The sequence below is a fragment of the Diadema antillarum genome, unplaced genomic scaffold (assembly GCF_040938485.1).
Source record: "Diadema antillarum isolate AM-2024a unplaced genomic scaffold, OU_Dant_1.0 scf00000075, whole genome shotgun sequence".
NCBI classification, from domain to species: Eukaryota; Metazoa; Echinodermata; class Echinoidea; order Diadematoida; family Diadematidae; genus Diadema; species Diadema antillarum.
In genome coordinates this window covers 4947579-4960692 of record NW_027270964.1, presented here as the reverse complement: position 1 = coordinate 4960692, position 13114 = coordinate 4947579, and the positions used below count along the sequence as shown (strand labels likewise).

At 38.1% G+C, this 13114-nt stretch overlaps 1 protein-coding gene across 1 annotated transcript in view; it reads left to right on the top strand.

Annotated features, from left to right (window-relative positions):
• LOC139717454 (afadin- and alpha-actinin-binding protein A-like) overlaps nucleotides 1–13114 on the top strand; it is a 62700-nt gene that overhangs the window by 25357 nt on the left and 24229 nt on the right. The window contains exons 6-7 of the mRNA XM_071628960.1: nucleotides 1188–1326; nucleotides 4631–4706. Coding sequence (XP_071485061.1) covers nucleotides 1188–1326; nucleotides 4631–4706 — 215 coding nt within the window. The remainder of the gene's footprint in view (nucleotides 1–1187; nucleotides 1327–4630; nucleotides 4707–13114) is intronic.

Sequence of the window (13114 nt, the reverse complement as noted above, 5' to 3'; positions counted from 1 at the left end):
TATGCAGATTGCAAGTTGCAAGTATATGCAGATTCTGGGGTGAGTTTCAGAAGCTATCCTAAATACATGGGTGTAAAGTTACTCTACCAGACAATTAAAGCAGCATAGAATAACAAAAAGCACAAACATTTATTGCACAATCTGACCTTGAAAAATGAAAGAGTGCAGAGTCCCATTGTGGGAATCGTAGGAAGAATTGATGATGTTCTCACCAACTCTTCCCAAGATTGGCTGCAGGGATTCAAAAGCAGATTTGCACCGCTCTCCGGTTTCCAGCGCCAAAAACAAATCTGGCTACTTAAGGAGAGGAAACCCACTTCCGACTGTGTGACCATCAGATAGCATTATTTGAAGAATACAACACAAGGCGGCTTTTCCTGCGAAGAGGGAGAAAGAAAGAGAGAGATAGCTCTTTAATACCAACACAACTACCCCCATGTTTTCATGGCTTTACAGCCTGTTGAAGAATATCCTTGGGAAATCACAAAATCAAGACATGTGCATTGTTCATGTGTATTGTCCATTCAAAGGACCAGTGGGTCCACGCTCAGTGTACGCTAGTAGGAAGCTGCAGATAATATGCAGTGTTCAGTGCGAAGTACTGGTACACAAATTTATTTGTTTCCTATAGTTTGAACTATTTGCTACAGTCATATAGATATGCATAAATATAAAAAACAACAGCAACAGCAGCAACATCATTAGACACAACTGAACACCAAAACCTTTCATGGTCGAAAGTATTTGATTGGCAGTGTACATCATGTATGTGGGTGAATCATTGAACTTTTCTGTCATTTCTTGTATTCCTTTGCACTCTATACAAATCTCTCACCTTTCACATATTGCATGATATTTAGAATGTACAGTGTATATTTCTGTGTTTGTTGCAAGTCAGTGTAACACAGCCATATAAGCTGCAGAACTGACTCTGTGAAACCATAGAAATATTGATATCAACCACAGAAATCCAGAGAATGACTTTCTATGCATTTATATAATGTTCATTTTAGTCTCAAGTTGACAGCAGTAAATGTTATCCATTGAGTAGTAAACAATGTTAGCAGAGACATGAACCTGCAGGTCTGTGGTACAGATAGCTTTAACTTATTTTGGTTCCTGCCAACTGTCAAAGTGTTTGCTCTCACAGCGATTGATCATCAAATATTTCACATTTCAACCAACAGATGCGGAAACTAGAAGGCATCTTAAAGCATAGGGACGTGCAGTTCAAGCACGACCTGAAGAAGAAAGAGAGAGAAGTCAACAGGTTAAAAGAGAGGGTCCATCAGCTGCTGGTCGACAAGAACCAAGAAAGGAGGATAGGTAAGATTGTGTGATTTAACCCTTGCCATACCCCATCAGATTTTATTTTGAGTGTTCACGGCTTAAACTCATCAGCCAAATAAACAACAAAGAAGCTTGGCATCATGAGTTTCTGTAGTTGTTATACACCCGTATTGATTGAACCTACTATGAACATTTGTGGTAATCTCATTAAAATCCCTTGCCAAATGACCTTGGTTTCCATTCAAGGAATTCTATTAAACATTGCATTAATCCTGGCAGTAAAGCCAAGTTTTTCCCAGCATATCATATTATAGGACTGATGTGATTGAAGAGCATGGTTTCATGCAATATGAAATTTAAGCATTGTGCCGTACCTTTGCACATTGGCTGTGGCCAACAGATTTCAGTGTACTTGATTACATGTTTTTATAATGATATTTGATATAAAATGTTTGGTGTGGTCTGTATAAAAATTAGTCTTTACATGGCTTCCAGTATCATAAAACATAGCCAGGGCAGTTTGAATGAGTTGTGATTGCCTCTGTACAGTATGAGCCACCACTACTGGGCTTACTGTGTCATTGAGCGAATCTACGTATGTGATTTTCATTAGCTCTCTGGCCTGGCTGAGCGGAAACCAGAAGCAGCATTGTGTGTAAGGCAGGGCAAAACAAGCTCATCAATTCTGTAATTACAGAGTACATCGGTAGAGCCGTATGGACTGAGAAAAACATTCAGCCCACTCAGGTTTACACCGGTGTTTAGACCTTGTCTCTGCTGTGAATGAGCCTGTTCAATCTGTCTCATTAGAAACCTATTAATCTCAACGCTCACAGCATCCTAGACCATACTATCCAATGAGGTACAGACATAATATCACACAGAACACACACCAAATCTCTTAACCACTAACTGCCATTTCAAGAAACACACTCAACAGGTCAAACACCAGTTACCATGATCTACAAAATGATAATAGAATGATTGAAATGGTGAAAAGATCAATGATATTTTAATTTAGCTTTGATTATGATTTAACCCATTGAAGACTATAAAGCCAGAGTATACTCGGGCAGATGTGTATGGGAAATCCATGCTGTAGCAAAAAGCAGCCAGTCCTTGAAACCGTTAAAGACGGGCCCTGAGTATACTGAGGCAAGTACAATGTACCTATGGGAAATGCATGCTTTAGCAAAATTAGCCCGTCCTCAATGGGTTAACGGGTAACACAGATCAATATCCAATCATGTCTTCAGGATAACAGTCAACAACAGAACAGGCAGACAGATAAGACTTTAGGGTTTGAAATAGATCTCTGTAGGTTTACAGATCTTGATAAAACACCCAGCCTTTGTTGAAATGAGTAAGACATAGAATGAATCAAATTAAAAAGGAAAGAGACAAATAGCAAAACAATGGACACTGGCCTGGTAAACAACACCTAACCTTCAGGATGTGATATGGGGTACGATTGCAATCTACTAGCTAGGGCTTCCAAAGGAAGGATTATGTAAATTTAACTGAATCTATCTGTAGAAACCATTTTGCTGCTTCCAAGCTGTGTGCTTTAGTATTAAAATAAATGACATACATGGAAGTAGTCCCAATCAGATTCAGATATGCATCATCCAGCTCCATTTCAGGGTTACCTCTATTTAACCCTTTCTGTGCCCAGACACTGTAATTCAGACTGTAACTTAACCCGTTTAGGACGAGTCCTGGGTATACTTGGATAGGTGTCTATGGGAAATGCATATTGTAGCAAAATTAGTCCGTCCTAAACGGGGTAACTCGCTAAGCTTTTTCAACAACATTCAGTATTCCATCTAAACTTGGCCTAGTCGTAAAGTTTATAAGCCCAGTCAGGGATAGCAGTGTTCCTCAGTTCAACAGTATTAAGGCCATGGTGACACAAGATGGATTAGGTGGTATACATCTCTCGGCAGTATTCATTGAAAATTAGTTTCTGGACATGATATATGGTGCCAAATCAGCGTAGAAAACACTCCTTGACTGGAAAAGAAAATCTGTAATTACGTGGAATGTTTCATTCTTTAATGAGGCATAAAAAAACTTTGTATTTTTCAATAATTGTAGGCAATTCACTTTTCACTCGTATTCTGGTCTCAGCTGGTCATTTTTAAAGTCTGTTGTTGTAGCAAGACCCATGAATCATTGTGGTGCTAGTGTCTGTGTAGTGCCAGAGAGTGGTGAATGGACCCACAGTAGTCAGTTGTCTCTGCGCTACTTCCTCAGCCATTGAAAAAGAGTGAGCAGAGAACAGGAAACTTTTGATTGTACAAAATCCTTGCCAAGGAAGGGAGCCCATGTCATCAATTATCCCACAATCTAACAGATTTGTCTCACAACCCAACCCACTGGCTTTCACCAGTTGTGAAGGCAATGTTGTTATTATTTCTATCCCTTTGTCTGTGGTTCATTCAACCTACAGTACTACCACTGTGCACTCTACAACTCACTTATCATTTCTCTGACCTCTACAGTACCCTGTTGCTTCATGCGATCCATAGCTCCATTTGCCTCATTGAATTGGAAAACCTGACTCCATAAATTGGAGTCCATGAATTGGAAAACAATACAAAGCATACATACAATTGTACTGTGCAAAAGATATGGAGGCACTTGTGACCAATATCTTGCATTGACGTCCAGTGTTGATTACAATAGATGGCAGCAGTGATTATTATCGTTGTGGATGCTTAGAACAATTATGATAGTACGTAGTTTAACTTTGAACATTGCATTATCACAGAAGTACTCTAAAAGTGGAAATTTTCTTGCAAGTAATTTTTAAAGCTGGGCAGGGTAAGATGACTTTCATGTGTTTTTAATTCTGTGGAACCAATATACATGGCATAGTATAAAGAAGCAAAAGTTTTGCGTGTTTTTATTTTGTGCTAATTCTTGTGCAATATGTGCAAAATTTCCATCTTTACAATACCAAGATAATTTCAGTTTGCTCTACAATAAGAGATGTGAGTATTAAATCGTTAGTAGGTATTATTCCTGCTTCTGAGTAAGGATACATTTGTACACTTGATGAAATGTATATAATAACATTGGAATGTCTATACTCATACACATGGAAAAAAGAGTGTGGCTTGGTCATGATTTATTGGTCAATACTGCTGTGAATCCCATCATAATTAGGGCACACTCATTCCATACTTATAATGGATGGATACATCGTGATGCCATGGATTTCCTCTGTGGATCAGGTGTACCGTTATGATATCAGAGAGATATTTGGCGTAAATTGCCCCCGCATATCTCCAGCCTTTACTGGATGGCTTTCTCTCTAAACCTTGTTTCCTGGCAGGGATGGACATACTGAACTCACTGCAGAGGACAGATGGGAAACGAGGAACGTGGAAAACAGATAAAAGTGGCATCAAGTAAGTCCTGACTGGCTGTCGACTGACACCGCATTAGGCCTGTTCACATCCAGACTGGCTTTTGAATAATTTTTGTCATTTGTGTGTTTCATCTGTTTTGTGTATGCATTTGTGCACATAATTTGTTTGTTTGTTTGTGTGTGTGTGTGCATGTGTGTGTGTGTGTGTGTGTGTGTGTGTTTTAATTTGCAACAGATTTTGTGTAGTAAGACTAGCCAGAGACTATGATCACAGTGAAAGAATGATTTATAAGAGTTTAAATTTATAGCATTTTATAGTTTGTAGAGTAACACAATGAACAGAGCTATCATCTACATCTCATATTTACATACTCGTAGCTGGAACACGACTTCTAAATAAAAACAATGGAAGAAAATGAAATTCACCCCTACTGAAGATGAGTTTGAGGCGTTAAACATCTGGGAAATCATCCTCCAACTTCCAGAAGTGATTTGCCCATTAGATGACTTAACATTATATGTTTGGCAGATGTTGGAGTGTATGGAACAGTAATATATTAGGGTCCTACGCTAAACGGGAATGAGATTTTGATTGTAGCTGAGGGAATAGTGAACTATGCCTTCTGGTAATGACAACCCAAGCATGACATAGCATCCTGTGGCCATTGCGCAAAATATGTATTACATGATGATAAACAACAACAAACACAACTACCGTATAGCAGCCGATAAGCTTGTAGGATTACTGTTATGGTTATGGCAATGACAATCATTATATCCAGTAATATGCCATGGGTGAAAGTATTTTCAAGGCTTTTCCATTTTTAAACATTTATCTTTATTCATTTCTTTTACTTTTACTTTTACTTTGTTGTTATTTACATGGGATGCCACCGCAGTAAGTATTGGCTGACATTTAGAAAACAATATATTTAAACATAACAGGCCTGGAGTGACCACTTGTCTAATGGGTATTTCATAATAGTCAATTGTTGAATGTTTTGATTTCAATGTGATGTAATTCATGGGTCACTCCAACCTGAATACATATTGTAAAGGAACATTACGGGGATGTCATGAGTTTCTCTTGTGAGAAAGAAAAAGATTGTTTATATCAAATTCAAACTATTCTATTCTCATTTGCATATAAAACCTTCTGGATGCCACATTAATCAATAACTACCTGTCCAAAGGTATGTGTGAAATTTGTGCATGTTTGATTCATTGGTACAGAGAGGGTTTTAAAAGCAATCATGTATGCACAAAATAGAGGGCTTGTAAAAAACATAATTACTCTCTCCAAATTGATTGCAGCACATGACATTCCAATCTAACATATTTCCAATACAATTTCCAGTGCAGTGATTTCAATAGGAAACAGTGACACTAGTGGACCCCTACTGTTATAAGGTGTGTAATGTCTTTGACATTGACAGTGATGATCAAGTAGAGTGCAGGTCACACTACTGGTGCTACCACAGTGATGATGTGTATGATGTGATGTTTGGAGCAGTAATTTTAATGGATTTTGCCAGTGGTGATCTGGATGGGCTCGTTGGATGGATAGGCTGTTTGTGTCTGATGGCATTCACCATTTCCTGTGAAAGGCTAGGTGTGGGGGAATTTTGAATAAAAAATGAAGTTTAATTAGATACTTTACTGTTGAAATATAAGTTAAAAAGAATACAATAGAGAATGGCTATTGTTGTCTTGTACAGTTAGACTGCCTGACATTGCCAAAGGGATCAAAAAGGGTAAAACCTTTCAAAGGAACTGGGCATACACAGGGTATGATCAGCTGCAGAAGGATGGCTTTGTGGAGCGGAAAATGATTGCAAAGTCCTGCGGAAATGACAGAGTTCAATCAGGAAATTCTTGACCCGACTCTTGACACAAGATCAGTCTAACATTTGCAAATTCAGCTGGAAATATGATTGCAGAGGCCAACACGTGTGTGGGATTTCTTTGTAACAATGTCTTTTTTGATAAGTCACTGTGTAAAAATTACAGTCAAGGGACGGTGTAATGTATAGCATTCAGTGCAAAATGTGGCTGGTTCATAAAACCCAAACTTTCTTCTAGAATGATACAATGTGCATTGCAGGAACATACATTACCATTGCATTCTAGAAGATTCAATCCTTGAAAAGAATTGAAGATTCTGATTGCAAGTTATACTGACAAGTCATGTGTTTTTATGTAGACTATGTTTCATATCAAACAAAGTGTTGATCTGACAATAAATTTGATGTAAAAGATCAGTCCATTGGATTTCTGGGAAGTTTTACGATGAATTGAGGAAATGTTGAAGTCATCCTTTAGAAGACCACCACCAACTATTAAAGGGTCCATGATATTGAAAGGCTCACTATTGTTTGAGAAAAATAGTCATTCTCCTATAGGCAATGATCACAATATCCTTGAACCATAAAGCTTTTGTCCTCCAACAGGGTAACATGTAGACAAAATCCTTGCACTCAGACAAAACAGAAAATTGATTTTGATTAAAAGATTACTGAGGGATCCATGCCTGTGGCTGAGATTTTATTCGAATGACCATCATAGAAGGATTAAAGACTTGTCAACAATGCTTCGATTATACAGTACACCCCCCCCCCCTCTAAAAGAAAGAAAGAAAGAAAGAAAAAGAAACAAAATGAAGAAGAAGAAGAAGAAGAAGAAGAAGAAGAAGAAGAAGAAGAAGAAAAGAATGCTCAGGAAATAAGTTAACTCACAAATTGCAGTTGTTAAAAATATTCTGCTAATCTTCATTAGAATCTTCATACCTACATAGCAGTATCCAGTATACTTACATTTAATCACATCTTTAGATTTATGAATCCTGGATGTATTTCCTATGAATCTCTTATATAGTTGTGTGTGTGTGGGCATTCTGGGCAACTTCCATGTGAGCTGCAATGACAGCACCAGTCTCGTGCTTACCTTCTTGAGGCCAACCTGTGAGGATCATTTTCATTCCACACCACTAACGCACAGATGTGAATTTTGACACCTCATTTTATTGGCCTGTGCGAGAGGGGCCATTTGGGAGACCAGAAGTGCTCACTGTGTCTGATCAACTTCTTGTATGCCAGAAAGTAATTTTTGTCACAGTAACTCTTTCTGTTGTTTTGAATGGAATAGCACGGTGGACAGATTCCCTTCAACATAAAAAAAAGAAAAAAAAAAAGAGAAGATGCTGAACTTGATTGATGTGTAGCCCTTTTAGTATCATTTTCTTTTCTATTATCATTGCAATATTCCATGCCGTACAAATACAAGTTGGAAACGCTATTTGTCAAGCAATTATCTGCAAGGGAAACCATTCCGTGTGTGTCATCCATTTCTGTTTACTCCATTCATCACTTTTCTACACCCTAAAAGCATTGTTTACTGCCAGATGTTAGAATAATGAGCTCGACCAGTTTGGACATGTTTAATATTTTGTCCGTGCATCAAGAGTGTCAGTTACTAACAATCATTGATGTCTCATGTCAGTGTCTGTGTTACTCCATTCAAGATAATTATTAATAGTTCATCATACAAGCAACATGCATTTTCTTAGTCCCATGTGTGTTCATTGATGTGGGTTATGATTTTGCATATAAATTACATATGCATACATGCATTCCCCAAGACAGATTGCTTGTCGCTACACCCCGAACACACGCTGGCATTTATGAGGGACTAACCTGTGACATAATTCCAAGCCTGACGTGCATAAATGAAAAGTCAGTCTTATGGCCACCTTGGAGGATGAGAGTGCTTTTCTCTCGCCCACGAGACGACGGGGAAGCTGTCCTTGTAATTTGTTTTCTCATCCCTCTGTTATGCACACTCATCTCTCCTGAATCTCGGAGATTGTGAGCTGCCTCTCTCTCTTGAGATCAATCAAGTAAATAGAAGTAAAGTGGAGCAGTCGGAGACGCTTCTACTCATCGTCCCCTTCCAGTTATGAATCATCCTCCTCGGACGGAGACATTCCATTAGAGCAGTATATAGCTTTTAGTCTCTTTCCAGGCATCTAGAAAATATGTATCTTTCTCATGGAAATTCTTTTTCGCATCAGGTGAGACCAAAATGGTGACCAGTGTTTATGTTGACTCTATTTTTATGACATAATTTTCTCAGATTAAAACAGTAAGAGTAATTCCTTGATGAGGTTCATCTGATTGGTGAGTTCATAGAAATATGTTCTTCTTTCACAATCATGTAAAATTATTTTGTACCTTTAAGTGACTACCTTTGCCTTCTACTGGTGGCTTCTTGAGACTGCGTACAAAATGATTAAATTTTACGTGATTGTGAAAAGAACATATTTCTATTACAGTAGTAATATTAGTAATTTTTACATTGATATTGTCATCAGCAAACTGCATTTACCCTATTGAGTTAAAATTTTGAAAATTTTCTTTTGATGAAGTGTAAACGATCAACGTAAAAATATTTTGCTCTCTGTTATGTGGATGTCAATATTATAGGCCTGTAGGTATAATTACAATCTTGAGTGTGCTGGAGTGTTAAATTGTACATCAGAGTACCACTCTTATCGTAACTTGAGCAGTACTACAAAATGTATTGATGTGCTTGCCTGTCAGCTGTGTGCTACAATCTCTTAATGCCAAGGCATACTCTTCTACTACCTAAACCATGGTGTGTTTAGGATATGATTGTCATTTCTGTGTGTCTGTTTCATTCGTCATTTTGCCACTCAATGCTGCTGCTTAATTGCCCGTAACCCAATCATGGCCAAAGACAGGATGATCATGTATAAAAGGATGGCATCTTGAGATGTATAGGTCCTGGGAGAGTTAACAACCTGTGTTTTCCCCACTCCATTGCCATGCCCCATTGACTTCATTACGGCATCCTTCAATTATACACTCACTGAATTTCGTGGCTTCAGATGATGATGTGTCATGGCAATGGATGTCTTCCTCTTGTCTCTTGATGAGGAGGGATGATGTGATGTGTGAGTCACTGCCTTTTTCTGGGCATACCACTGTGGTTGGTGTACTGAACACCTCATGAATAGAGTGGATGTGGCAGTGTAGATGTGTAGCACTGATGTGAGTAATGTTTATCTACACCTGTAGGTCAAAGGTCATCAGTGATGGCCCTTCCTATGGAGGAGAAAGGAGCAGTGGTATTAAAGTCAGGTCAATGCACTCTAGATTGGTTAACTTGCATTGGCGTGAAGTCTTCCTTTGTACCCATTGCTGTTGGAGGTGGCATGAATAATGCTGATACAGTGCAACTGTGATTTTCATAATGCAGATTTAGAAAGCTGTGAGAAATCAAGAAGGGAGTTTGCAAAGTGTTTCTGCGATTGTTCTTCCCACTGCCTCTTTGGTATTTTCCTTCAGAAATATCACTCCTAGTTGTATTGTCCGTAGCTGAACTGTTACACACAAAAAAAAAATATTTATGCTAGCCTATCAAATTTCCACTAGCAAACTCAGATCTGACTTCTCATCTGTCAAAAGACTCTGTATCAGGATTTCAATATGAAACAGTGAAAAAAAATGCGGCAGTGACTGTCCATATGTAAATGTAGACCTCTAAAAAGCCGAAACATCTGTTTTGTAGCAGTGATTTATCCCCCCCCCCCCCACCAAGGGATTGGAAGGGGGCTTTTATAGACCACCCCTGTCCTCAAATTGCCCCCATCAATAAAATTAACTAAATTTTAAATTATATGTAAGGGTGAAAAACAAACAAATAAACAAACAAGCAAGCAAATGAACAATTACAAATGTACACTAACAAAATCATCCTAGCACACTGTATGCCACTGAATACATAGCACAAAACATGAGGATATATTTTTCATGCTGAATATGACTTTGGCAATTCTCCCAAGAGATGAATATTTCCAACTCCCACAGCTCATAAGTTTGTCAGATTTGAAGAGAGTATACAGGTTGCAACGAGAGTCCTGCATACCAAAAATTGGCCTCACATTCAACAGGTCAAAACTCCATCATTTTTCACCATGGTGATAAACAACCAAGAGAACACAGTACCCTGGGCAGGGAACATATATAGGAGGTTTCCTAGCATCTGTACAATGTCTTGCTTAGCCTGACATTACCCTCAAAGTCAAATATTCATCATCCACGGCACATAACATCTTCCCCAGCCTCAGCTGTTGCTAAGCAGGGAATTTTGGAGAAATCACCCATGAAATTTGATTGGATTCAGAAGGCTGTAGAGGCTAAATCAAATTTGGGCTGTGATTTGCAAGAGGTTTGAGTCAACAAACAGTGAATGCTTCATATCTTGAAATCCTCCAGTAGCTCCACTGGAGTGGAAGCTTGCAGCCATTGAAATATACCAGGTGCGCTGACTATTTTTGCGAGCATATTATATTGTTTTTAATGCATTGGGAGAAGTGAATTTTATAGACAGTTTCATGAGTGGTTGAATTCTTGATTAAGAACCACCATGTGAGAATAAAGATTATTAATGTTATCCCATATAAAGAGAAAACTTTAATAGCAATATCATGCCGTGGAGATGATATTGCGATAACATCTTCGTGAATTAATAATTTCGTTGATATCACTTTGTGAAAATGAAAATACCATTAAACATAGTATTAAAAAAACACCACAAATTGCTGTGTGTTCCATAGGATGTGTTAAAAGAGCCTATTTTGCAGCACAATAGTCTCTTATATTTTAACTTCTCAACATCTGCATGTTTCTACTCCCACATCAATCTGTTGCCTGTATACAATTTGTACCACAGATTCAGATTCAGCAAAACTTTTAAACAAATCTTACTTTCAATGAACATTCTTTCTCACTTGGATGACAGGGTGTAATGGCTGTGAAAAAAATAAGAATGTTAGAAAGGGGACAGAATACTGATGTCATGACTGCAGGTCCCGATTATTCTGTGAAGGTGTGTTGGTGATGATGCTTACTAAAGTGTCAAACACTGTACAAATGTATCTTCCTACTCAAATCTTTGTGTCAACAGAGGCCCACTTTGGCCTATTGAAAAAGTGAAATAATGATGAAATGAACTTGTCACTGAATTAAATGCTGGCCTTTCAATGTGTGTAGGAGTGATACGTCTGAGTGGGTATCAAAAGGCTTGTTTCATAAAAGATCAGCATATTACTGTATTATAAAAGTATTGTGAAGGAAGTACAAAAAAATGTATGTGGAGGCGGCAGGTTTGGTACACAAACAGTGCAGTTGTGAAACAAACAGGATAAGTTCGTAGATTGATATAGCAAGGTTATCCGCACAGCCAAAACACAGCTGATATTGACGTTCCAGCTCTACACTGTGCCTTCTCTCTCAGGCTCATGGTACAGTGATTACTCATGAGGACGGAAGGGACATCTGCTTGAACCAAGGTTTCTCTATCTAAGCAAAGGCATACACCATGCTCAACAGAATTGTTTCTTTTCTTTTGTATTCATTTCAAATCAGTAAGATCTCCTCTTAAAGGGAAGAGTTAGGATTTTTTTTTAATGGAGGAAATAGAATAAAACACACTCTTTTAGAACTGAATGAAAAAAGTGTGCACCATTGTGAATGTGAGTACAAACATAAACACATACAATTTTTCTTTTTAAAAGTTGTAAATGATTTTTGCTCATCTGTTGATGACTCCACCTCTTCAAAATAAATATAATAAGTGAACATTTTTCTTTCCATATCCTGCAGAGAGCAAATTAATCCATTGAGAATGAACTCATGTTGCTATATAACACACATTTCCCATCTGGACACTTGCCTAAGTATACTCGGGGACTAGTCTTCAACGGGGTCAGAATCTGAAGTCTGATGTCCCCTTCCATGTCATTGCCTTAATAATATCAAGGTGCTTTAAGATCCCTATATACAGTTCTAGTCTCAGAAGTCCTATTTCTCTTTGAGCACAACCCTTTGAGTGATTCATGTAATTTGTGCAACTGCTGTTAATTATGTCCGCCATAATTTGTGTGGGGACACAATTGAGCCACAATGCGGGATCGTGAGATATTAAAAAGAGGAAGTCGGCACCCACGGTAGTTCTCATATAACCTATCATAGGTGTTACCCCCTTCTCTCTCGTTACTCACTGATGACGCGGCAAATTGGCCACTTGTTGTGGCTGATGATATGGCTATGAGAATCTTAGGACATCATAGTCTCCCTTTCAGACTTTCCATGAAATATTTATGTTGTACATAAACATAATTCTGGAATCTTTGACATAGAGTCCATTGCTGCTGTTTCGTTGTGGTTACATTTTTGTGAACTTTAGGCATGAAGAAATATTTAGGGAAATTTACATGCTTACAATGCATTTCATGATGGCTGTGCTGGCTTTATTAAACTTCATAAACTTACATATTTGAAAAGGGAAATGCAAGAAGTATATACAGTTGATAATTGTGATAATGAAAAGTGTGAAGTTCGATGCATTCTAAACGTTCTACACGAG